Genomic DNA, 27,441 nt, shown 5'->3' with positions numbered 1-27,441 from the left:
TTTCTGAAGTTTAGACATCACTTAAATGATTCCGCTGGAGAAATTAGCGCGACGACTTGCGAGGGTAAATTTAGAAAATATAGCGGCGTAGTAGACGGCGCTTCTTCTACGCATGAGCGACTTGTGTAAATTCTGACAGGTGTCAAAAATGTGATTGAACAATAGCACCAGGCGGACGGCGCGCTTGAAAAGCAGCATTGTAGAACGTTTTAATAAGACAATGCAAAAAATAGAATTTAAAGGGACAGGATTTGTATTATTTTTTTTAAAATTCCAGGGCTGCAGATGAGGAAAAACAGCTTTGAGACACCAGGGAGGGCAGTGACAGGGTCAGGGGATGGTGTCACTCGCACAGCAGGAGGTATAATGCAATGTTTCTATCGCAGGTTTATTGTGCACTGTATAGACCAGGGGTAGGGAATCCTGGCTCTCCAGCTGTTGCAAAACTACAACTCCCATCATGCCTGGACAGCCAAAGCTAAAGCTTTGGCTGTCCAAGCATGTTGGGAGTTGTAGTTTTGCAACAGCTGGAGAGCCAAGGTTCCCTACCCCTGGTCTATACAGTGCACAGTAAAGTATCTGCAACAATTCTGGAAATTTTTATTATTACACTGAATGATTTCTCGTTACCGATGAGAAAATTTACAGTTCTAATGAAACAAAGTGATTCGTTACACTCAGCCACCGGCCTGTCAGGCTGCAGCTAGTGAAATCCGCTGCCAGGGACTCTGGGTTCATTGCGTTATAACCGTAAATTCGCCCATCTCTATTTCTGACCTTTCAAGCAACTCTGTACCCACAATCTGAGCCCCCCTTCCCCCCAAACCACTTGTACCTTCGGATAGCTACTTTTAGTCCAAGATCTGTCCTGGGGTCCGCTCCGCAGGTGATGCAGCTATTGTCCTAAAAAACAAGTTTTAAAATTGCAGCCCCGTGTCCAACGGGAGTATCTATGCTCTAACTTTGCACTACCCCTCCGTTCCTCCTCCCCACCCTCTTCATCATTAGGAATGCCACTGGAACATTTTCTCCTGTCTGAACATTTGCACAGGTGATTAACGATCCAGCCCATGTGCCGTGCTGACACAGCTGAGGAATAGGAGACAATCTGCCTGGAGCATTCCTAATGATGAGGAGGGCGGGGAGGAAGGACAGAGAGGGTGTGCCAGCCTAATGCATACACAATCTAAGCCCCGGCCGTTGGACACAGGGCTGCAAGTTTAAAAGTATTTTTTTAGGACAATAACTGCATCACCTGCCGAACGGACCCCAGGACAGATCTTGGATTAAAAACAGCTATCCGAAGGTACAAGTGGTTTGGGGGGGACAGATTGTGGGTACAGAGTCGTTTTAAACAAACATATACAATTTTGAACAATTATGGCATTTTGCCTTTAGTTCAAATGATTGTCTTGTGTAAAAAATAAAAAAAAATAAAAAAAGACAACCCAGCCTCTACAAGAGGAATAGTCCATCCTCATGGTCCAAACTCCTGTCTTCCTCACTGGCCAGTTCATTGTTTTTTTTTTCTTTCAAATCAACTTCAACTTCAACTTATACAGATTTGCAATTCACTTCTATTTAAAAATCTCAAGTCTTGTAGTACTTATCAGCTGCTGTATGCCTTGCAGGAAGTGGTGTTTTCTTTTCAGTCAGACACAGAGTTCTCCGCTGCCACCGCTGAAAGGTTCAAAGCAGTAGCAAATCCCCATAGAAAACCTTTCCAGCATTAAGAAATTTCTGTCACGGACAGAAGAGGCAGCAGAGAGCACTGTGTCAGACCGCAAAGAATACACTAATTCCTGCAGGACATACAGCAGCTGACAAGTACTGGAAGACTTGAGATTTTTAAATAGAAGTAAATTACAAATCTATACAACATTCTGACACCAGTTGACTCAAAAGAAAAAAGATATCACTGGATAACCCCTTTAAAGGAGTCAAGGTCTTCATCTCTCAATGTCACTTCAGTTTCAAGTCCATCCATACTTGGAAACACTTTTGTTGCATCAGTGTAAGGTACTGAAACCAGTTTACAGGAATGAGACAATGCTGCAGTGCCTTAAAGGGGTTATTCAGGCGTAGGTTGTGGCAGTGGCGTAGCGCGGTCGCAGGGGTCGCCGCCGCGACCGGGCCGCTACCAAGGGGGCTACAGAAATCATGCAGGTGAGTATAGATTTTTTTGTTTTTAAGGGGATGATGGGGGTGTAGTGGTATGATGATGGAACAAGAGGATGATGGGGGTGTAGTGGTATGATGGAACAAGAGGATGATGGGGGTGTAGTGGTATGATGGAACAAGAGGATGATGAGGGGTGTAGTGGTATGATGATGGAACAAGAGGATGATGGGGGTGTAGTGGTATGATGATGGAACAAGAGGATGATGAGGGGTGTAGTGGTATGATGATGGAACAAGAGGAGGATGAGGGGTGTAGTGGTATGATGATGGAACAAGAGGATGATGAGGGGTGTAGTGGTATGATGATGGAACAAGAGGATGATGGGGGTGTAGTGGTATGATGATGATGGAACAAGAGGATGATGGGGTGTAGTGGTATGATGATGATGATGGAACAAGAGGATGATGGGGGTGTAGTGGTATGATGATGATGATGGAACAAGAGGATGATGAGGGGTGTAGTGGTATGATGATGATGGAACAAGAGGATGATGAGGGGTGTAGTGGTATGATGGAACAAGAAGATGATGAGGATGTAGTGGTATGATGATGATGATGATGATGATGGAACAAGAAGATGATGAGGGGTGTAGTGGCATGATGATGGAACAAGAGGATGATGAGGGGTGTAGTGGTATGATGATGAAGGAACAAGAGGATGATGAGGATGTAGTGGTATGATGATGATGGAACAAGAGGATGATGGGGGTGTAGTGGTATGATGATGATGATGAAGGAACAAGAGGATGATGAGGATGTAGTGGTATGATGATGATGATGATGATGATGATGATGATGATGGAACAAGAGGATGATGGGGGGTGTAGTGGTATGATGATGAAGGAACAAGAGGATGATGAGAATGTAGTGGTATGATGATGAAGGAACAAGAGGATGATGAGGATGTAGTGGTATGATGATGATGGAACAAGAGGATGATGGGGGGTGTAGTGGTATGATGATGAAGGAACAAGAGGATTATGAAGGAACAAGAGGATGATGGGGGGTGTAGTGGTATGATGATGAAGGAACAAGAGGATTATGAAGGAACAAGAGGATGATAAGGGGTGTAGTGGTATGATGATGATGGAACAAGAAGATGATGAGGATGTAGTGGTATGATGATGATGATGGAACAAGAGGATGATGGGGGTGTAGTGGTATGATGATGAAACAAGAGGATGATGAGGATGTAGTGGTATGATGATGATGATGATGGAACAAGAGGATGATGGGGGTGTAGTGGTATGATGATGAAACAAGAGGATGATGAGGGGTGTAGTGGTATGATGATGATGGAACAAGAGGATGATGAGGATGTAGTGGTATGATGATGATGGAACAAGAGGATGATGAGGGGTGAAGTGGTATGATGATGAAAGGGCAGGAGGATGAAGGTAGTAGTATTATGGTGGAGGTGGTTGTAGTATGATGATGGAGGGGCAGGAGGAGGAGACAACATGGGGGGCATCTGTAAGGGGGATAAAATGGGGGGCATCTATATGGTTGATAACATGGGGGCAATCTATATGGGGGATAACATGGGGGTCATCTATAATAGGGACAACACAGGGGGCCATCTATAAGGGGGAAACATTGGGGGGCCATCTATAAGGTGGACTACACAGGAGGAGTATACAATAGGGGGATATGTACTATAAGGGAGTCACATAGAGTCAGGCTACCCACTAAATGAGGGTGTAAAGGGGCCAATACAGATGTGCAGTTTGTAGAGAGATGAGGATGGTGTCAGTGTGAGGAGCCTAATATGTTTGTCTGGCAGATTCTGTGGATTCGTGGCTCCAAAAAGTTCTCATATTGGCCCTGGGCAGATGGAGAAGATGAAAAGGGAAGAACTCCGATCAGAGAAGACGTCCCCTGTGAGTCACCTGATATATTTGCACTGTAATGTATATGGTGTATAGAGCCTGTGTAGAGCTGGGGCCACCTCTATATGACTGGATGAGGTGATATTGGTCTATGTACAGAGGATTTTATTCAGTAGCAGCGGTTGTGTTAGTCAGTATGTGGTAAGGGGGGGGGGCCCAAGTTGACCTCTTGCACCAGGGCCCAAGAGACATTAGCTACGCCCCTGGGTTGTGGGTTTATCCTCAGTTCGGGTTTTGCAGCTCAGTTCCATTGAAGTTAATGGGGCTGAATTGTAATTCCAGACACAACCTGAAGACAAGGGTGGTGCTGTTTTTTTGGGGGGGGTTTTGTAACATGGTAGCTGTGTTTTTTCTAATCCTGAATAACCCTTTTAAATTTCCACAAAAAATAGGATAGCGTTAAAAAGTGCAGAATCTGCATTGTTGGTGATCAGTGGGGGGGGGGGAGATTTATCAAACATGGTGTAAAGTGAAACTGGCTCAGTCACCCCTAGCAACCAATCAGATTCCATCTTTCATTCCTCACAGACTCTTTGGAAAACGATAGGTGGAATCTGATTGGTTGCTAGGGGCAACTGAGCCAGTTTCACTTTACACCATGTTTGATAAATCTCCCCTGTTGACTTTATATCAACGACTCCTTAAATTCTAATTAACCACCAGTAATACTTTTTATAAGGATCACTGAGGAGCTTTATACCATTGCTTCATAATGGCAGGCGGATGTAGTCTGACAACCGGGCTCCTGGATGGATAGATGGATGGATATCCAAACCCAACTGTTCTACCCCTTAAATGTAGAGTAGTGGCTATAGCATCTAAGGCTGCATTCACACAGAGGAACTGTATGAATATGCACCGTGCTGTAATGACAGAGCTGCACGGCTGCTTCATTACAGCGAGGCGCATATTCATACAGTCCCCCGGCTTCCAGCATCACATGAGAGATGCTGCCAATTCGGGGGGACGGTGGTGGAGGACTCTGTTACAGCCATTCCAAGGCCGTGTGAACGCAGCCTAAGTTGTTTCAGAGGGAAGAGACTTCTTTAGTTACCGACTGGCACCCACACAACGTGATCACATGGTATCAATAGGGTTTTCATGGCAGCCGGGACCTAATGAAGGCCCCATGTTTGTATTTCTATTGGGTCCTGCTAGAGCAAGGAATCGGTTTCACCTTCAAAACTATAATAGACTGATAATTAGCTCAATCATGACATTATTTATCTATAGGGCAGGTGCCATAAAATGTAGAAATTCTAGAATTTTTTTTGCTCCCAAAAAAGAATAAGGGTACCATTACATGTACAGTGTTTCAGCCACACATTTTTAGGCCTGGTCAGCGAGGCTTTTAATTTAAAAAAAAAAAAAAACAGAAAATTTGGCCACTTTTTACAATGATAAATTTCCCCTACTTTTTTTGCGTAGTTTTTTGGCCAGATGATTGCTGTAGGCCAATAAAAGAAGCCTCATTGAAGAAACAAAGGAAAAGGGGGGGAAAAACCATGCACACCTCTGTCTAGTCTAACTGCATGTGGTTTAAACTTTTCGGAAGAACGAAGCTCCCACAATTTACTGTGATTTAATAAAATCTTTTTATCTATGTAAATCATAGTTTGAGCATTAATGGGAAAATCTACTATAAGGGTGAGTTCACACGTACAGGATCTGCAGCAGATTTACTTTGCATTGAATCTGCGCCATCAAATCTGCGGCAGATCCTGTACGTGTGAACGCGCCCTAAACCTAGACATTTAATAGATTAATGCTAGCTGGAGAGCCCCCTAGTGGTTTAGCACAGCGCTTCTCAAACTGCGGGGCACAGCTTTCCGTGCGTGTAAACTGCAAGGTCAGTAGGAGGGAATAGAGCCACTGTGGTGCTACCTTACAGGTGGAGCAGTATGTATTTGTGCAGTGTGCTGTTGGGCTACTGCAGGTGGAGCATTATGTATTTTGTGTGTGTTAGTAGTTTACTCCAGGTAAAACAGTATGTATTGGTGCAGTGTGATGTTGGGTTACTGCAGGTAGAGCAGTATTTATGCACTGCAGTGTTAGGGACCTATTCCACGGCACTATAAGCGTCCGAATCGTCCTCATTCGGCTGATGATAGCTCTGTGGAATAGAGAGAATGATCAGCTGATGATCGTGTCATCGGCTAATCGTTCATTTTGGTTCAGACCTAAAATCATTGGTCGCCACCCGCGCATCACTATGTTGAATAGTGGACGTGGCAGACGACCAACGATTTCAGCAGCACCATAAATTACCTGTCCAGGCTGCAGGTCTTCTCCTCCTTTCTCCCAGCCAGAGATTGGCTGAGCGGTCTGTCAGTTCAAACAGGCCACTCCGGCACAGGACCAGGAGGAAGAAGGAGAAGACCTGCAGCCTGGACAGGTAATGTATGAAACAAGGGCTGCAAGGACATCGGTAATCGGAATAGGCCCAGTAAACGAGCACTGATCTAGCAGATCGGCGCTCGTTTATATCGTTGATTGGGCCGCTTGAGCCGTGGAATAGGACCCTTAGCTTACTAAAGGTGGAGCAGTGTTTATTGCTGCCCTATGATGTTGGGCAACTACAGGGGGCAGTACTTACTGCTTCAACATGCTGTTGGGTTACTACATGTGGAGTAATACTTATATGTACACTTTAGTGCTGATTTGACACTGCTCTGGGATATGTGCACTACCTAGCGGTATCTGGTGCTGCTTAGTAGTATGTGTTTGTTGGTGAGGCCCCAACATCAACATGGTTCACCGGGTGAAGCCAGAGAACAAAATGAGAAGCACTTATTTAGAGTATGCTTAGTAATGCTGACAGATTTCGTAGTAAAGAAATGTAGTGAGGATCATGACCTTCCAAAGAATTGATCGCATTCCAACCACAGAAATAGCAAAGAATGCCTAAACGGGTTGTACAAGGTTTGAAAAAAACATGGCCACCAAAAGCAGTGCCACACCTGGCAACTGTGTTTTGTTGAGAGATGGCGGTGCCACGGTCTTTTTTTTTTTTTAGCAGCGGCTCGGTTCCCGTGCACGGTGCCACTCTTTTCCCAGTCACCGGCACGGAGCACTGGATGCAGGCCTGCCTGCACCCAGTGTGACAAAACCCCTCCTCTCTGTGATGCGGCTTCATTGATTCTAATGGAGTCGTGTCATAGAGGGAAGGGCAGAACGTCACACTGAGGGTGGGTGGCCCTGACTCCAGTGCTTCAGGCTGGGCTGGTGACTGAGAATAGAGCGGCGTTGTGCGCAGGAACCAGGGCTGCGGTTAAAAAAAAAAGCATCGGCATCCCTGTGCCGGTCTATTGATGTAAAAATCTTAAAGCGATGTACCTGATAGTGTATTCGCTTTAAAATGTATAGTTATAATACAGTATGCTACCAGTGATCTACATTCTGGTTAAAGGGGAAATCAAGGCTTGGAAAAACAAAGCTGGTTTCTTCAAGAAATAGTACCTCTCTCCTGTGCTTAGTCTGGTCTTTTTGCAGCTCCGTTCCACTGAAGTGAATGGAGCTGAATTGTAATACCACACAGAACCTGAGGACAGGGGTTGTGCTGTTTTTGCAAGAAATTATGTGCGCTTTTTTTTAAGCCCTAAATGCTGTCAAAAAACAGATCAAAACATATGTAAAAAATTGCATCTTTTTTTTCATCAGTTTTTCATCTTTTTGCGAAAAACGGATGGAAAAAAAACGGATTGCAAAGATGAAGTGTGAACCCAGCCTTACTCTTACATCTGTTAATAACCAAGTCCTGAAGTGACGGTACAATATAGTGTCCATGAACGTGGCTGGACAACCATAGACGTGTCACCTCTATGGATTTATCCTGTGATCTGTATCAGTATCTAAAAGAAAAAAAGTTATATAAACTGACCAGCGCTGTCACTGAAAAATTTACTCCTTTTGAAGTCGGAGTGAGATTAAAGAAAAGGTTTTTTTATCTCACACCGGCTTCAAGAGGAGTAAATTCTTCAGTGACAGCGCTGGTCAGTGTATATAACTTTTTTTCTTTCACCTTTTTATTTTTCTCTATTACTTTTGCGGGCTCCCTTTCCAGTAGCATCCGCCAATAGGGTATTACCAGCTTGGAGTCCTGTCTTTCCAGCCTAGGATCGAAGGTTTTCACATCTATTGTACCCTTTTAGGGTGACATGCATCAAGCCCAAGTGGCTACAAGGTGAGCACAGCACCTCGCCTTTACCATCCTCTGTGCCCTGGGTAACGCACGAGGCGCCTGTGCCTTTTTTTCGTTCTTTCTATTTCAGTATCTAAAAGCCGCGACTTTATACAAAGGTTAAAAGAAACATTTATTTGTACAAAATTAGAATCTGTCAGAACGGATCCCGGACACAATTTCTTCTGTATTTGTAGATTTGAACCAAAAGTTGTATATTCTTTGAGACAAGAACAAAATAAAGTTATAAATAAGTCCAGCAAAGTGAGTCACTCTCATTTCTTGGCGTATGTAATCTTCATAGCATGAGACGGTGTAATCTTAAATCCTTGAAGTGCGTCTCGTGCGGACCCGGCCTGGGTCTCGTTCTCAAACTCTACAAAGGAAATATCGTGCCTTCCAGGAACCAGACGCACTTCTTTGAAGCCGGGAAACCTAGGGACAAAATTAAATTACTAACTCAGAATACAGAACAGAGAGATTATTCTTCCTATAGAGTTTTGTAACTTTAACTCAATAGGTTTGTTTATAACCTTTATCATAGAATACAAGACAGAAACAAAGCAAGAGAGAGGAGCTTTTTAGTAGTAAAACTATTTCAGCCGTATAGAATATACAGGACATATGAAAAGCAATTGCTATGACCCCAGAGTAAGGGTGTCAAACTTGCGGCCCTCCAGCTGTTGCAAAACTACAATAACCATCATGCCTTGACAGTCAAAGCATAATGGAAATGGTAGTTTTGCAACATATGAAAATCCATAAGTTTGACACCTGTGCCAAAGAGTAACTGCAGAAATGTGTGCAGCTCTGTAGGCATATCCCGACTCACTACTGCCTATAGACACATATTGAAGGCTACAGATGACAGGCAGAGCAGATGGGCTGCAGCATACAGAGCCATCCCAGATATTCTCTCTCCTATACAATGCTGCTCTGAACATAATGGTGATAGCTCATTATGATGCCGGGGTGTCTGCTAAAGAAAGAAAATACAGAAAAGCCATAAAACTTTTTTTGCTAATGAAGTTAAAAAAGGACTGGAGCCCAGTGTCAGCACTGCCCATAGAGTAGGGGTGGGGAACCTTCGGCCCTCTAGCTGTTGTAAAACTACAACTCCCATCATGGCTGGGCAGCCAAAAGCTTTAGCTGTCCAGGCATGATGGGAGTTGTAGATTTGCAACAGCTGGAGGGCCAAGGTTCCCTACCCCTGCCATAGAAGCTATGCAATCTCAAAGTAAAAGAAGTTGTAAAGAACATGTATATGACACATTTTGGGAATAAATTACCTTTATCCGATAAGGGCAAGCTCTCTTTGTACAGCGGAGCTAATATCCAGCACAGATCGATTCTCTGTGCCGAGTATTCAACCATTTAAATGCCACAGCCAAAAATGGCAGTGGCATTTAAATGGTGGTGACATTGGCCTTCAATGCAAGCACTATGGCCTTTTAAACATAAGATGCAAAAAAACTTTTTTTTTTTTTTTTTTTTTTTTAAGCTGTCCTTCAGGGGTTAAATCTAAAAATCTTAAAATATCTGAACCCGTTGTATGCATCTGCCTGAGTGCATTTCATTAATACAAGTTTTATCATCTTCTATTGTGCAGGGACTGTGTCTTGTTATGAAACTAGCATTGGCCAGTATATTGGCTAGACCAGTGATTTTCAACCTTTTTTGAGCCGCGGCACACTTTTTATACTTAAAAAATCCCAGGGCACACCACCAACCAAAATGGCACAAAATGACACTAAAACAGTACATATTATACATATAGTTAATAATATAGATTCTAAATGTATTTATACTCACTCAGTGTGAAACCTGGGCCTGTTTTCTTCTCTCCCCCGTGCTTCTCTCCCCCGTGCTTCTCTCCCCCGTGCTTCTCTCCCCCGTGCTTCTCTCCCCCGTGCTTCTCTCCCCCGTGCTTCTCTCCCCCGTGCTTCTCTCCACCATACTTCTCCCCCCTGCTTCTCTCCTGTGCTTCTCTCCACCATACTTCTCCCCCCTGCTTCTTTCCCCCCTGCTTCTCCACCATCCCCAGGTTTCTCTCCCCCATTGTTTTCTCCTGTTTCACAGGGGCACCATAGTTTGGGGAACTTTCCCCCCGGCACACCCGACCATGTGTCGCGGCACACTGGTTGAAAATCACTGGGCTAGACAACTCTAGGTCTGTATAGAAATTCCCTTAGCTTTTGAGTCTTGAGGGTACATGAACGAGTCCAGTTATATTTGCCATGCAGCATGCAGGCGCCAGAACAATGCTGCATGCAGTACTTTGCGAATCGGCAAATCAACGCCAGAGGTAAATATGGTGGATAGTCCGTAGGTCTGGCGCTCTGACCCATTTCATCCTTTGGGGCAACAAGTGGGACATCTGGGAACGTGGCAGATCGCCAGACATATGTAAACCCGGCTTTACAGCAGTGCATAGAGAACGATCGTAAATATATGAAATAAGTAGTACTTACTGATTAAACAACATGGAAAGCATCATCTCATTGGTTTCTTCGGGAAGGTTATTTAAGAACAGAATGTAGTTTGGCGGGTTATCCGGCACCTAGTTACATTTCAGGGAGAACAAAACATAACTTAATCACAAGGTTAATAGTTAAAAGTTATGTATCTCAGGCATATCCAGAATGAGCACAGGTATTAAGGGGGTTCTCTGTTCATACATTGCAGGTTCCTTACACAGTGTTATCAGTATGAAGGTAGCATCCAGAATCCCAATGAGGAGCACTACAACTCATTCCCATTTGATATTTGGAGTGATAACTGAACATAATCCAAAGCATTGACACTATACAGGGTAAGCCTAGCCATACCAAGTGGTGTCAGACCAGTCCACAGATTTCAGTGGAAGTAACTAATCATACAGTGGGTATAGGGATGTCCAGGCTGCCTCACAGCAGATTTTGTGGAAAAGAAGAATCAAGCAGTTGGATTTCAACATGCCTCATCCTTCTGTATTTAAAAGGGAATCTGTCAGCTCCTGGGCCCTACCTGAGGTGCTGACAGTGTGCTGTAGCTGGCAGCCCCCAGAGAGCATGGTGCCTTTTTGGTAAATTTCCGTGCAGCGGATTATGTACAATCTTATGTCTCCTGCTGTACTGAAAAGTCACAGAGCAGTCGTTCGTGCCACACTTGTCATGCATCCTCCTCCCTCTTCATGAATAATCAATGGTGCCCGGCCTCCTGCTCGCTCAGCTGTCAGATTGCAGATCAGAAACACTCAGGCATAATTCAATCTTTTCTCCCTAATGTTTTGGAGCTGCGGTCTAGGGGTAACTCACCCGTCTAGAGACCTGCCAGCAGTTCGTTCTCTGGTTCGAATCCCCTGATGGAAATTAAATAGATATCTTTTTTCTCATTATTGTATCATTTTTAAGGCTATGTTCACACACAGTATTTTTGCTCAGTATTTTGGTCAGTATTTTGCAACCAAAACCAGAAGTGGATTGAAAACACAAAAAGGCTATGTTCTCACACTGTTGAAATTGAGTGGATGACTGGCATTTATTAGCAAATAATTAATGTTATTTTAAAACAACGTCCAATATTTGCCATTAAATGACGGCCATCTGCTCAATTTTAACAGTGTGCAAACATAGCCTTTCTGTGTTCTCAATCCACTTCTGGGTTTGGTTGCAAAATACTGCGCAAAAATACTGAGCAAAACTATTGTGTGTGAACATAGCCTTAAAATGATACAATATTGAAGGGAAAAAAAGACCTCTATTTAATTTTAATCAGGGTCTTCGAAGCAGAGAATGAACTGCTGGCAGGTCTCTAGACAGGGGGAGTTACCCCTAGACCATAGCTCTAACATTAGGGAGAAGAGATTCAATTATACCTGAGTGATTCTGATCTGCAAACTGACAGCTGAGCGAGCAGGAGGCCGGGCAGCATTGATTATTCATGAAGAGGGAGGAGGATGCATACCAGAGTGCGGCACGAACAACTGCTCCGTGACTCTTTAGTACAGGATACATAAGATTGTACAAAATCCACTGCACGGAAAATTACCAAAAAGGCACCATGCTCACTGGGGGCTGCCAGCTACAGCACACTGTCAGCACCTTAGGTAGGGCCCAGGAGCTGACAGATTCCCTTTAAAGCATGGGTCTCAAACTCGGGGCCCTCCAGCTGTTGCCAAACTACATTTCCCATCATGCCTGGACAGCCAAAGCTAAAGCTTTGGCTGTCCAGGCATGATGGGAAATGTAGTTTGGCAACAGCTGGAGGGCCGCGAGTTTGAGACCTCTGCTTTAAAGGCTTTCCCCATTCAGAACTAACAGACCATATGTACGAGGAGAGGACTTGTGAGACAGCTGGCCGTGGAAAAACACATCGAAAGAACATTTGACTCGTCTACAGAGCCGTTGTAAAACTTGAGGTCTGTATTTCATATCTACCCATGAGGGTTTTAAAAAAAAAAAAAAAAAAAAAAAAAAAGTCTTCACTATGATATAAAAGAGGTGTGTTTAGATGTTTAGGTGTGTTTACTCAGAGAGTCTGCGTAAGAGCTAGTTTTGGTTGGTGTTGGAAATGTACCAACTTCAGCTCTTTCAAACTTACTGAATTTTCTTATCAATTATAAATATTTATCATAAATATAATAAACCAGAACATCACTTTCTCACATATATGGGGGGGGGGGGAATAAATGTATCAGTAATAATGCACTGGCCCTACTCAGTTCTGAGTTCTTAAGGACATGGAGGCTGGAGACTGGCTGCATCCACTGGACACACAAAGCTTCCTGGTGTCTGATTGGTCATTTATGAAGGTCATTTATGAAGGAGCAGGAGCCACGGCTTATTGACTTTACACTCCTGGCTCATAGTGTAGGTAAGTTTAGTTTTATTTCAATGAAATGTCACTACATGTTTGGTCACCTTCACTCCAAGTGGGAAAAAAAAGGAATATATATGAATTTATGTAGATCAGTTTACCTGTTGGTTCTGTGCTCCTCCAGGTGACATGCTTTCTGTTTCCGAGATCTTAAAGGAAAATTACCAAAATCACAACAAAGTCACAAAGCATAAGTCAGTATGTACTGCTGATGTAGTAATTAGGTTAGTACTTTTAGCTAGAAATCTTTTCATTATAGTTTTGTTATCCCAACCTTAGAGCCCTTTTACACTGACAGATCTCTGTCCGTCCATGGACGCAAATGAGCGCTGAACAGCAAGATTGGTGATTGTTTGCAATGCATTTAGAAGACACAATAAGTCGTGCAGCCACTTAAAGAGAACCAATCATGGACGAAAGTTAAAAAAAAATTTTTCCCTAATTAGATGTAAATCATCATTTTATTAACATTTGTAAATATAATTCATTATTTTTATTGTCACGTTTTTTAATTATTCACGTTTTATTTTCCTGTCTCGAGCCGGCTCTTTTCAAAAGAGCCGGCGCGAGACAGGAAACTCCCGTCATGCAGAGCGGCAGGAAAGGTTCCCATGATCCTTTGCCCGCCGCTCCGTTAATACACAGTGATCTCGCGCTATACAGCGCAAGATCGCTGTGTATTTTCTAGTCCCTTTCCTCTAATCTATTTATGAAGATACAGACTGCCTCTGCAGTCTGTATCTTTATACTTTACCTATCCTCTTCTTCGGTGCAGCAAGGCCGGCGCCGCCATCTTGATTACGTCACTTGCGTTCCAGCGGTGGAACGCAAGGCCTGTAATCAAGATGGCGGCGCCCGGCCGTGCGGCACTGAAGCAGAGGATAGGTAAAGTATAAAGATACAGACTGCAAATACAGTCTGTATCTTCATGAAGTCTATCTATGAAGATACAGACTGCCTTTGCAGTCTGTATCTTTATACTTTACCCGATTCTCTGTTCCCTGGCTGTTCCGGCGGCGGCGCCATCTTGATGACGTCACGCTGGAACGCACCGCTGGAACGCAAGTGACGTCATCAAGATGGCGGCGCCCACCGGAACAGCCAGGGAACAGAGGATCAGGTAAAGTATAAAGATACAGACTGCAAATGCAGTCTGTATCTTCATGAATAGAGTTAGGGAGAGATGTACTGTCATAATAGGGACAGTTACATTTAGGTGATTGGTCCTCTTTAAATATACTGCTATTGGCCGCACATCTCCTCTTTAAACAGAGATGTGCGTCTGATAAATTTTGCCGCTACAACGAGCAGGCATTGTCCAGCTCCTCTGCTCATCGCTGCCACTATCACACACCCAGATGAACGTTTCTAGCCATGCTCACTGTCGATAATCAGCCCCTGTAAAAGATGCCTTAGGCTACAAAACAATAATGTGAAAGAGGTACCCTCAATAAAAGGAGCTGCAGGACTGCTGTTATGCCTGGTATAATCCCCCTATATGAGGGCACAGGCTGCCGTCCTGCCTACTACATACCTGCGTTGGCTTCTTATTTAGGGCATTAGCCGCTTGTTCTTGAGGTTTGTTCTTTTTCTTGTCTTTCTTCTCCTTCTTATCTCCAAAGGTTCCTCGCATCTTGGATATCACGTCAGAATCTGTCTTTGCATACTGTATGCGCTGCGAGAGAAATCTCATTATCACTACAGAAGCATAAGGAGGTCGCCAAGCCATTTCTACACATCATCTTATCTCATAGTAAAATCTATGGGGGGGGGGGGGGACACACCTAATTGTGGAATTGTGTGCACATTTAATAGAAGTCAAGCTCCACAGACTTATAAATATAAATCTGTATATTCTGACACCCACAACTCCAAAACTAAGAGTGGATTCAAAAGAAACTATAAAAGGTAGGACTTATACTTCTGCTTCCTGTTGGATCAATTCCTGGGGCTTTGGCTCAAAAACTGCAGTGGCAGCTTTAAGAAACAAAAAAAAAAAAAAAAAAACCTGTCATGTGTGACAGCAGCCTGACACACCAATGATATAGCTTCTGTTGGATGAAAGCTGCCAGGTATGGCAAGGGCTTGACTCCCAAGCTCTCTCCATACCGCCTTAATGCCTCCATGATGTACAGCTATCTTATTATGCTTTAAGATTTTTTTTTTTTTAAGAAAGTTTGCTTTAACATAACAATACACTGTATATAATAATATACTTTGGTACATGGTGCCTCTGCACAAAACTATGCACTAACTCCCTTTAGGGCACGCTACATTACATCTAGCCCCCTGCCAGTGATACTTCAGGCAATGTAGCAGTGGCCACACAATCTCCATGACATAAGTATATGAGTATATCAAGGTTATTACACCAAACATAGAAACATATAAGATTGTGGCAGAAAGACACTTAGTCTGCCCTTTTAGTAATTCCTTTCCCCTGACCAAATTCTGTAGCCGTTTCTGAAAAGCTAAGAGAATTGAAGATGAAACATGGGAGTTCGGTGGATGTCAGATCTCTCTGATGCAGGGAAAACAAAAACAAAATGAAAAACCTACAAACATCCCTGACCACTGTCCTTTTGGTAGCCATTAAGCCTCAACACTAACATGGCCGGTAACACAGAGCCCATATGTAATTGGACTATTACTTCTTATGGTTACCTTCTTGCTACACTGAAAGTTCCTGCAATACACAGGTTACAGAATAGTCAGATGGGCAGGAACATTACTGCAAAATGGGGTGCAGATGTGAGGGTTTGTTTAGAAGCCTCATAATCCAAAGAGCCCGTGGAGCCTCATAGAGTCTCAAAACACCGGACTAGCCAGATATCCCTCCGGTAAGGACCCAGCCAAGGGGCGGCTCCTGTAGGGAAACCACCATATTAAGTGGCCCTATAAGTCAATGTAATGACAAGGGAAAAACCAAGCCAATAAAAATAGAAGATACACACCAAGAATTCTTTTCAGTTTCTTTATCCAAAAATATTTCAGGATAACAATGCACATATAGTATATCACCCGACACTCGTGCTCATAAAGTTCCGATGCTGTGTGAGACAAAAAGTCCTTTTTTACGGCTCAATCAGAGCGCTTTCGTCCTCATGGAGATGATCGGCGTCGCGGGAGCAGACACCGGATTCTGCGACGTTTCGTGGAGAAATTCCCCTTTGTCACCTTCTCAGCTTGACAAAGTGGAGTTTCTCCACGAAACGTCGCAGAATCTGGCGTCTGCTCCCGCGACGCCGATCATCTCCATGAGGACGACAGCGTCCCGGAGGAGCGATCCACACATCTCTACCGGCCGGGTGTCAGCTACAAAATGGCGCTGATCCTGGCTCGGCACTCGGATGCAGCAGCTGAAACAGGAAAAAACAAAAAAACGGACCCGACTCCCAGAGCTGTGCGGGCTGTGGCTGTTGGAGAGGATGATGGCAGAGGGATGCTCAGTGTCCCTCCAGTGCCCTGTGTCCCTCAGTGTCCCCCTGTCATCATCCTCTCCAGCAGCCACAGACGCACGGCTCTGGGAGTCGGGTCGTGACATCACCATGTTATCCAGGAAGTGAAGCCTTGATGCAGCAGTAAGTGCAGGGAAAAATGCACTTTATAAGCACTTCCCGTAATAAGTGTATATTGGTAATTTGTATAACTTTTGGGGGGCAGTACAATACTTTAAAGGGAACCAATCACCTCAAAAATGCATATAAAGCTAAGTACATGTGCTGTTAGACCACAGAGAACACTTCCCACACATGTTTTCATAGCCTCCTTGCCTCCCCCGTGTAAGCTACAAAGTCACTTTATAAAACTGGCGCCCTGTATGCAAATTACCTGAGTCATCGGGGCGGTGTGCGGATAGGAGGTAGTCACGGTCTGCTGGGCGTCTCCTATCAGCCTGGGCGTTCTTCCGCTTTAATCACGCCCCTATGGGCATGATTCAAATTGTCCAGTAGCTGTGACGTCACTCGAGAGCGCGCCGTGCCCGACGTCGGCGCGCCTACGTTGTGACGCCGCCGCGCATGCGCAGTACAGCCGCTTCCATTCCGGCGGTACTGCGCCTGTGCAGAATAGCCTCGAACTCAGTGTGAGCCCGAGTTCGAGGCTATTCTGCACAGACGCAATACCGCCGGTATGGAAGTGGCGGTACTGCGCATGCGCGGCGGCACGGCGCGCTCCCGAGTGACGTCACAGCTGTTCAATTTGAATCACGCCCACAGAGGTGTGATTAAAGCGGAAGAACGCCCAGGACGATAGGAGGCGCCCAGCAGACCGTGACTACCTGCTATCCACACACCGCCCCGATGACTACCTCAGGTAATTTGCATACAGGGCGCCAGTTTTATAAAGTGACTTTGTGGCTTACACGGGGGAGGCAAGGAGGCTATGAAAACATGTGTGGGAAGTGTGCTCTGTGGTCTAACAGCACATGTACTTCGCTTTATATGCATTTTTGAGGTGATTGGTTCCCTTTAATAAAAATTGTCGGCTGACGTCTCCTTTAACAAAAAGGAATGCATTAGTAACCAATAAGTGATACAGGAAGAGGATGTCACGCTACGTACCATCGGCTTATCATAGAAAGGAAAGCCTTGCAGTTGCCTCAAAGCATTGGTGGCTGAACCAAGTTCCTTAAAAATGACAAAGGCTTGTCCCCTCATCCTTATGGTCTTTAGAGCCACAATATCCATTACATGGCCGAACTGTGAGAATAGTGCATACAGGGATCTCTTCAGCTCTGTGAAGAGAACAGAATCATTAAACAAAGTTCCTGAAAAAAAAAAAGACGTCCATCTGGCTAAACACCCCGGTTTATTTCCGTAGAGACAGAAAATGCTACTAGACCCCTTTCTCCACAATGAGGCAAAAGATGTGTCAGGTTGTCCCACATACAAATTAATAATTCCTTTATTTTATAGCACTAACTCATTCAGTGATGTGTTACATACTTTAATAGGTTCCTTATGGTGCGTTTACACAGATTTATCTGACATATTTTTTAAGCCAAAGCCAGGAACAGACTATAAACAGGGTGCAGGTCATAAAGGAAAGACTGAGATTCCCTGTCTTTTCAAGTCCATTCCTGACTTTGGCTTCCAAAATTGGTCAGATAAGTCTGCCTGTGTAAACACACCATAAGACACTTGATAAAGAGACCGGACTGGTCTCAAAACGCGTTGTGTCGCTGCCATAATTCTAAATTTTATGATATTTTATATCACTATTACCCCTTGGACCTGCGCCTGTTTTACCCGCCTTGGAGTGGAGGAGGATACTGACTGTCTTTAATCCCTGTGGGGATTAGTCGGGAGTGGCTGCGGTATATTCACATGTTATCAGTAAGAGTTGTGCCTTACACCAGCACAACCTACTCAGGTGAGAGTTCTATGTGCTTACTTTCACCACTTCAGCCCTGTCTGAATTACGCTATGGAGCGCTGTCTTATATTTTGTTATATAGGTTTCTGTCCCATTTAGGGGTCACAATATAAATTCCAAATCCACCTTCCTGTATGTTTTGTAGTGGGGAAAGAAAGTGGAGAACCAGGAGGAAACCCAGGACCTCAGTGCTGCACGGCAACTGTGCTGACCGCTAACCGCTGAGCCACCGTGAGTGTCCACTACTACCACCACCAAGTCAGCAGGTGAACCATCCAGGTGACATAAATACATCCAGCCATCTGTGTCTGCCTTCTCAATGTACTAATATGTAATGGGATTCTTACCTGGCTTCTTAACTTTATCATTCAAATTGTTGATGTAAACCGTGTGGTTGGGCCGAATATCCATTGTGCTAATGGTCTGTAAAACTGAAAGCAGACAAGCAGAATAAGAACAGAGGAAAACATAATACAAACTGCGGCCTGACTCAAGCACAGCAGGTGGTGAACAGCTGACTGATGGATCCAGAGTAGAGATGAGCAAATTTACAGTAAAAACTAAGTGAATCACTTTCTTAGTACGGCAGTTAGCTTATATGTGTGCCGCTCCTCAATGGGTGCCTGGAAAAGCTGGATCTAGTCCTAGGAAACTTCTCCCAGTTTCCCAGGACTGGATCCAGCTTTTCCCGGACCCAGAGCGGCACAGACTTCAATGGCAGCAGTCTGAGTTTTAACAAGGCAATTTGCTTCATTTTTACTGTAAATTTGCTCATCTCTAATGAGGAGGACGATAGCTCATCAGTCTCTTGTGGCCCACAAACCCCATAGAATGTTCTAGGGAGCTCTCACGTTACCATGCAGAGGGACTAAATGGAGCGCTGGCTTTACATGTGTACTGCAGGGAGCTGTCAGCAGGTTCGTATGCATGGACTGCTGATAGTTTCCATTAAAGGAGAAGTCTGGTCATTTGAAAAATTTGACAGCCATCAGGAGAGAACATAATAAATAATAAATAATCACTACTTACCTTTCCCCGTGGCCACAAAGCACCGGTTCACAGATTCCGGGACTCTTCAAAAAGAGTTTTACCTTGAGTTTCAATGAAGTCACGACTGCACGCTCAGCAAATCAGTGACTGCGGAAGCTTCCCGTCACAGTCACTGACCAGCTGAGCAGGCAGTTCATCAACCGAGCCGTGACGTTAGCTGTGCAGGAGATCCTGCAGCAGCAATGCGGCCCTGGAGAAGTGAGTTGGGATTGTTTGTTATGCTCCCCCCACCAGGTGAAACATTTTTTTAAGTTGTCAGACTTCTCCTTTAAAGGAGAAATCAGGAGAAAAAAATTAATTAGGTACTGTTTTGCCCCCTAAAAGTTATACAAATCCCCAATATACACTTATTACGGGAAATGATTATAAAGTGCTTCTTCCCTGCACTTACTCATGCATCAAGGCCTCACTTCCTGGATAACATGGTGATGTCACTTCCTGGATAACATGGTGATGTCACCACCCAACTACCAGAGCTGTGCAGGATGTGGCTGCTGGAGAGGACGATGGCAGGGGGACACTGAGGGACACAGGGCACTGGAGGAACACTGAGCATCCCCCTGCCATCATCCTCTCCAGCAGCCACAGCCCGCACAGCTCTGGGAGTCGGGTGGTGACATCACCATGTTATCCAGGAAGTGACATCACCATGTTATCCAGGAAGTGAAGCCTTGATGCAGTAGTAAGTGCAGGGAAAAGAGCACTATATAAGCATTTCCCATAATAAGTGTATATTGGGGATTTGTATAACTTTTGGGGAGCAATACAATATTTTGATAAAAAATTTGCCGGAATTCTCCTTTAACCCCTAGACGACCCTGGACGTAGGGTTACGTCATGGAAGTCTGTCCCCAGACGACCCATGACGTAACCTTACGTCATGGGTGTTATTCCCGCTATGAAGCGCGCTCCGGAGCGGAGCGCGCTTCATAGCAGGTGGGGGCCGGCTGCAAACAGCAGCCGGGACCTCACCGGTAATGACACGCTGCCGCGTGTCATTAACCCCTTAAACGCCGCGATCGCGGCGCGACCGCAGCGTTTAAGTGTAAGTGACAGGGGGAGTCCCCTGTCACTTACCGATCGGGACCCCCGCAGTGTGACTGCGGGGGTCCCGATCGGTAAAACGGACTGCAGGAGGTCTCTCACCTGCCTCCATGCGGTCCGATCGGCGCTCTGCTGCACTGAGCCTGCACAATGTCTATGTCTATGGCATAGCATTCATCAGTGTAAAAATCAAACTAGTGAATGTAAAAGTCCCCCAAAGGGACTTCAAATGTGTAAAAAAAAAAAAAGTTCAAAACACTAACACACTACCCCAAAACCCCTCCCCCAATAAAAGTCTAAATCACCCCCCTTTCCCATTATATAAATAAAACATATAAAAATGAATAAATAGATAAACATATAATATACCGTAGCGTGCGTAATTGTCCGATCTATTAAAATATAACAAGCGTCATTGCGACCGGTAAACGGCGTACACGAAAAGAGGGGAAAAAGTGCGCAGATTACCGATTTTATGTTACATTATATATTAAAAAAAATCAATAAAAAGTGATCAAAACGTCCGATCTTCACAAATATGGTATTAATAAAAACTAGAGATCATGGCGGAAAAAATGACACGCCATACAGCCCCGTAGGTGAAAAAATAAAACCGTTATAAGCGTCACAATAGGCCCATTTTATTAATATTTAATTGGCAAAAAAACGGATTTCATAAAAAAAAAAATCTATAACATTAGAGAATCTGTGTAACCTGCATATGGTTGTGTTCGGACTGACCTATAGAATAATAGTGTCATGTCGCTGTTACCATACAGTGCATTACGTAGACACAGGAACCCCCCAAACGTTACCATATTGCATTCTTATTTACGATTTCACCAATTTATATCTTCATAAATAATATATTTGGAATTCCATCATACATGTCATGGTAAAATGAATGACGCCATTACACAGTACAACTATTCCTGTAACAAATAAGCCCTTACATGGCCCTGTAGATAGAAAACTGAGAGTGCTAGAGCTCTTAGAAGGGGAGGAGGGAAAAACGGAAACACTAAGATCAAAATTTGCGCGGTCCACTGGGTCATTTTGGGCCTGGTCCTCAAAGGGTTAAGGATAGCAAATGATCGTTCTACCCCAATAACAATGCAGAACAATATAAAAAAAAAAACACCACCCTGCCCGCCTAACCTGCCGGTGCCATGCAATATAATACTGGTATGGTGCAGACCCCTCCACTCTGCAGTCTGTAATCCCAGTACACACTGGGACACTGTACTGAACTCACTGGCCCCAGTATAAGGTTCTGCTGATATTTACCCCAAATATAAAGCACTGACTGATGAAGTGTGAACACCGCCTAAGATAAGAAATAATAAGACATAGTCAGCCTATAGAATACACAGGTTTCCTAGTGACTGAGCCCGCTCAGCTTCCCTCTACAATCCGCAGCCATAACACTCCCGCCAGCATCCGTATCCTACAACTGCTGGTAATCACCGTGCCCGACCCACCCGGTAATACTGCCTCCAGCCCGCCGCCGCTAACAACCTATATAACTACATACCGGGATAAACGAGTATTACCGGGGCGCACCGCTTACACAACACCACACAAACTACCCGGCCATTCATGAGAGAAAACACACTCCATTCCTTACCATGCGAACGCAAATCTAGCGCTTTACGGCAAACGTGATGACGTCACGAAGTTCTTTTCATTTTCCCTCCCAGCAGCTTCACGGCCAGCGTGTGTTGTGTACGGCGCGTCACGTGACATAATGGCGGATCACGTGGCAAAAGCGACGGCGGCCATCTTTCTGTTGGGCAAGCATAAACTAGTTTAGAGCATTTTTTTTATGAATACCGTAGTAATATATGAGCTGCTGCATCCGGGAGCTCCGAAACTAGTGAGAAACTACAACTTCCGGCATAACTTCCTATTCTGACTCAGGCTGGGCATGCCGGGATTTGTAGTTCTTCAACAGCTGGAGAGCTACAGGTTTCTTATCACTAAATAATGCTTATTGTATATAGCAGGATGCTCTAATTCCCATGAAATCTGTATAGAATGAGCTATACTCTACTGGAGACATGAAGAAGGATATCAGAACCTGAGTGCACAGTGTTAGGGTTTAACCCTTTAATGTTTCAGCTCACTTCTTTTTCTCCTTAGTTCCCTGTAGATGTAGCTGTATAGGGTTTATGTGACTTCTTATGCAGCTGCATGTTAAATGATGCATTTCTGGGTTCATATTATATATTGAATAATATTTTCAAGGGTAAAAAAAATCAATGACGGACTGTTTTCCTTTTGGCGGCAGTCACTGCTGTATAAACGAAGACTAAGACTATGGTCGCACGTAGTATGACACCGGCTGGGTCACAGAACGGCCAGTCTCAGAAAAGATCACTCCCGCCGGTACTGCAGTATCAGCCGGATGATCTTAAGCGCCACTGAGTTCTGATGCGGGCGCATCCATGCGCGCCCGCATCAGAACTCCACACTGCACACAATAGGACGTGCGGGGAGCTGCATGCTCCACTGTGTGCACTGACAGGGTTTTCTGTAGCCGCTATTCAATGAATAGCGGGCGCAGAAAACTGACATGTCAGTTTCTTGTGGCGGCGCTAGAGATCCCAGCCGGAGTGTATACTATGGGAGATATTTATGAAGTCCGTCTGTTTTTACGCCGGGCTTACAAATGTCCCCGCAGCTCCAGAGCTCAGGGGATTTATGTAGAGGCGCATTGCATCCAGCTTTTCCCTCTGTGCCAGTCCTCCCCTCTCTGTGCCAGTCTTCCCCTCTCTGTGCCAGCCTTTCCCTCTGTGCTAATCCTCCCCTTTGTGCCAGCCCTTCCCTCTGTGCCAGCCCTACCCTCTGTGCCAGCCCTCCCCTCTCTGCGCCAGCCCCTCCCTCTGTGCCAGTCCTCCCCTCTCTGTTCCAGACCTTCCCTCTGTGCCAGCCCTACCCTCTGTGCTAGTCCTTCCCTCTCTGTGTCAGCCCTTCCCTCTGTGCCAACCCTACCCTCTGTGCCAGTCCTCCCCTCTCTGTGCCAGCCCTACTCTCTGTGCCAGTCCTCCCCTCTCTATGCCAGCTTTTCCCTCTGTGCCAGTCCTCCCCTCTCTGTGCCAGTCTTCCCCTCTCTGTGCCAGCCTTTCCCTCTGTGCTAATTCTCCCCTTTGTGCCAGCCCTTCCCTCTGTGCCAGCCCTACCCTCTGTGCCAGCCCTCCCCTCTCTGCGCCAGCCCCTCCCTCTGTGCCAATCCTCCCCTCTGTTCCAGACCTTCCCTCTGTGCCAGCCCTACCCTCTGTGCTAGTCCTCCCCTCTCTGTGCCAGCCCTTCCCTCTGTGCCAACCCTACCCTCTGTGCCAGTCCTCCCCTCTCTGTGCCAGCCCTACCCTCTGTGCCAGTCCTCCTCTCTCTGTGCCAGCCCTTCCCTCTGTGCCAGCCCTACCCTCTATGCCAGTCTTCCCCTCTCTGAGCCAGCCCCTCCCACTGTGCCAGTCCTCCCCTCTCTGTTCCAGCCTTTCCCTCTGTGCTAATCCTCCCCTTTGTGCCAGCCCTACCCTCTGTGCCAGTCCTCCTCTCTCTGTGCCAGCCCTACCCTCTGTGCCAGTCTTCCCCTCTCTGCGCCAGCCCCTCCCTCTGTGCCAGTCCTCCCCTCTCTGTTTCAGCCTTTCCCTCTGTGCTAATCCTCCCCTTTGTGCCAACCCTACCCTCTGTGCCAGTCCTCCCCTCTCTGTGCCAGTCCTCCCCTCTCTGTGCCAGCCCTACCCTCTGTGCCAGTCCTCCCCTCTCTGTGCCAGTCCTCCCCTCTCTGTGCTAGCCTTTCCCTCTGTGCTAATCCTCACCTTTGTGCCAGTCATACCCTCTGTGCCATCCCTACCCTCTGTGCCAGTCCTCCTCTCTCTGTGCCAGCCCTTCCCTCTGTGCCAGCCCTACCCTCTGTGCCAGTCTTCCCCTCTCTGAGCCAGCCCCTCCCTCTGTGCCAGTCCTCCCCTCTCTGTTCCAGCCTTTCCCTCTGTGCTAATCCTCCCCTTTGTGCCAGCCCTACCCTCTGTGCCAGTCCTCCTCTCTCTGTGCCAGCCCTACCCTCTGTGCCAGTCTTCCCCTCTCTGCGCCAGCCCCTCCCTCTGTGCCAGTCCTCCCCTCTCTGTTTCAGCCTTTCCCTCTGTGCTAATCCTCCCCTTTGTGCCAACCCTACCCTCTGTGCCAGTCCTCCCCTCTCTGTGCCACCCCTACTCTCTGTGCCAGTCCTCCCCTCTCTGTGCCAGCCCTACCCTCTGTGCCAGTCCTCCCCTCTCTGTGCCAGTCCTCCCCTCTCTGTGCTAGCCTTTCCATCTGTGCTAATCCTCACCTTTGTGCCAGTCATACCCTCTGTGCCATCCCTACCCTCTGTGCCAGTCCTCCCCTCTCTGTGCCAGCCCTTCCCTCTGTGCCAGCCCTACCCTCTGTGCCAGTCCTCCCCTCTCTGCGCCAGCCCCACCCTCTGTTCCAGTCCTCCCTTCTCGTTCCAGACCTTCCCTCTGTGCCAGCCCTACCCTCTGTGCTAGTCCTCCCCTCTCTGCGCCAGCCCTTCCCCCTGTGCCAGCCCTACCCTCTGTGCGAGTCCTTCCCTCTCTTTGCCAGCCCTACCCTCTGTGCCAGTCCTCCCCTCTCTGTGCCAGCCCTTCCCTCTTTGCCCCCTCTCTGCACAAGCTATTCACTTTGTGCCCCCTCTCTGTGCCAACCCTTACCTCTATGAACCCTCTCTGTGCCAGTCCTCCCCTCTCCGTGCCCATCCTCCCTTCTCTGTGCCAGCCCTTCCATGTTTTTCAGGCAGTTCTAGGGTTGTATCCAACTTCTTCAGCCACCGGTAATCAAATAGGGAGCATTCGTGTTTGGAAGAACCCAGGCATTTTATAGAGGTCTTGTGGTGAGCGTGTTAATCCTGTCATTGCTGTAGCTGGTCACACTGCCCCCTGTTGGTGTGATGATCTGGGGAGTCATTGTATAAAACTGTCAGTCACCCCTAGTACTGATATGAGGCACACTTAAAGCTCAGTTATATGTGCAGGACATCCTGTGGCTTTATGTGTTGCCTTTCATGGCAGAGTTCCAAATGGCATTCTGGGATCCAGAAGTTTTCCAGGACTGTATCCAGCTTTTCCAGGCACCCGGAGCCGGGCAGCACAGAGTTGAAAGACAACCGGTGAGCCTAGGAAGGTGCTTTGCTTCACTAGTACTGTAAATTCTACATCCTTTTACTCAATGTCCACTTTTGACAGTGAGCTCATAGAGAAATATCAGCCAGTTCTGCCGAAGATGGAATAAGGGAGTATTGAGGTAGCAGATGTCTGGCTTTATGACTCTGCAATATGTGATGGACCCACCAACTCCCAAACAAAATTAATGAAAACAAAGAACACAAAGACACTACACATTGTAATCAGGTGTCAAATGGTCACAATGGTAAAAATCACATGACACTGAAAAAAAATCAGACCCGTGACTCACCAAGAGTCACTCTCCAGCACTTAGGTGAGGAAAAAAACCCTGTGGAGGAAACCTTGAGGGAACCATGGCTGGAGAGTTTCCCCCTCCACTGGGCTTAGAGGGTAATACTAATACTAATATAATTATAGTTTCCATAGAAGCACTTGAAAAGTTGAGGCACTCACCACTGCGTCTTTGTAAAATCACATTTCTTTATTCACATAAATGCAGGTACATAGATACAGATATAGATCCATTCATCTGTATCTGTGAAGAAAGAAACATGATTTTACGAAGACGCAGTGGTGAGTGCCTCAACTTTTCAAGTGCTTTTCTAAGTGCTCCTGTACAAACCTTTGTGTTGATTGAGCACCACCAGCGTTGCTTTTGGGACTAAGGGAGTATTCAGATGATGCGACTTCTACCTCCGGTCAGTAGTGCCGAAATTATCTTAGTGTAAAGACTAATATTACTATAGTTTGAGAATGTGTACATTTCTTTCCTGATTAACAGACAACAACATAGCAAAAAAGACTAAATATACTACACCGGATGTGAGAAAGATGGCTGCCATATCTGTCACCTTATTAATGGTTGGGTGGAAGTAAAATTTCTCTCTTACAGATCCAGGTAGAGACTCGATTAAAGGGGTAGTCTAAAGCAGACCCCTTTTCCCCTGCTAGAACCTCCAAATTACATCAAGGGTAGGGGAGAGTAACCTAGTCAAGCTCAAGGTCCTCTGGTGCATTCAACATGGCCCTGATCCAGGCAACGGGCCTTTCTTTTATACGACCTTCTTTACGACATAAGCGATTGTCCTCACAGATCCCAGTTGCCATGGTGACTACAGGTGCCCATAGTGATCTGATGTTTTAACCCTTTAATGACTGGCAATGGTTAAGGCACTAAGTACACTAAATAAAAAGCTTAGAGGTTGCACAGGTAGCTGTAGATGTGATTTCCTGGCCCTGTAACCAGCACATACCTCCCAACCTTTAGGTTGATCCAAGAAGGACACATGTGGTCACTGAAATCTGCATAACACCCATTGAGTTTTCCGATTCCTAACCACCTGTGTGATTGGCTACACAAGCAATACACTCACCAACCCCACACAAAACAAGTACTGTGCAAAGGTACCAGCTTCTGGAGTACGGCGGAGGTCAGGGGACCAAGGAAGGTAGGTGACCTGAGCAAATAATAATAAAAAAAATCCCCCTTTCAAAGCCATTGACTGATTTTGTTTTTAATTATTTATTAGTTTAGCTGCTACTTTGAGAAAGACAAGTCCCTCAGAATTGGACAGATTCTTTTTTTTTTTTTTTTTGGGGGGGGGGGGGGGGAGGGGGGATTTACACAATGGCTCAAATAGTTGGCAAGGCTGAGAGAAACCTTGGAGGACAGCTCACAAAGGACTAGAG

At 45.8% G+C, this 27,441-nt stretch overlaps 1 protein-coding gene across 2 annotated transcripts; it reads right to left on the bottom strand.

The window, feature by feature from the left end:
- Positions 1–8,364: 8,364 nt before the first annotated feature.
- On the bottom strand, positions 8,365–22,304 carry SNRPB2 (small nuclear ribonucleoprotein polypeptide B2). 2 transcript variants are annotated; one of them, XM_069955212.1, is made up of 7 exons: positions 22,203–22,304; positions 18,829–18,912; positions 17,669–17,841; positions 14,641–14,781; positions 13,208–13,255; positions 10,721–10,809; positions 8,365–8,684 (listed from the first exon to the last, which is right to left on the bottom strand). In XM_069955212.1, exons 2-7 carry the CDS (start codon positions 18,890–18,892, stop codon positions 8,525–8,527), a joined length of 675 nt encoding a protein of 224 aa, XP_069811313.1. In that variant the 5' UTR covers positions 18,893–18,912; positions 22,203–22,304; the 3' UTR covers positions 8,365–8,524. The 2 variants fall into 2 exon arrangements, with proteins under 2 accessions (XP_069811313.1, XP_069811312.1); XM_069955211.1 differs by lacking the exon at positions 22,203–22,304 and adding an exon at positions 22,110–22,184.
- Positions 22,305–27,441: the final 5,137 nt, after the last annotated feature.

The sequence above is a fragment of the Dendropsophus ebraccatus genome, chromosome 15 (assembly GCF_027789765.1).
Source record: "Dendropsophus ebraccatus isolate aDenEbr1 chromosome 15, aDenEbr1.pat, whole genome shotgun sequence".
Taxonomy (NCBI): Eukaryota; Metazoa; Chordata; class Amphibia; order Anura; family Hylidae; genus Dendropsophus; species Dendropsophus ebraccatus.
This window is presented reverse-complemented; position numbering and strand designations above follow the sequence as displayed.

Coding starts and splice junctions, on each gene's coding strand:
- SNRPB2 (XM_069955211.1), bottom strand. CDS start 22,176: ATGAATGGCCGGGTAGTTTGTGTGGTGTTGTGTAAGCGGTGCGCCCCG. Junction 14,782..17,668: donor CTTTCTATGATAAGCCGATG/GTACGTAGCGTG, acceptor TTTCTCTCGCAG/CGCATACAGTATGCAAAGAC. Junction 13,256..14,640: donor TAAATAAGAAGCCAACGCAG/GTATGTAGTAGG, acceptor TTTTCCTTTAAG/ATCTCGGAAACAGAAAGCAT.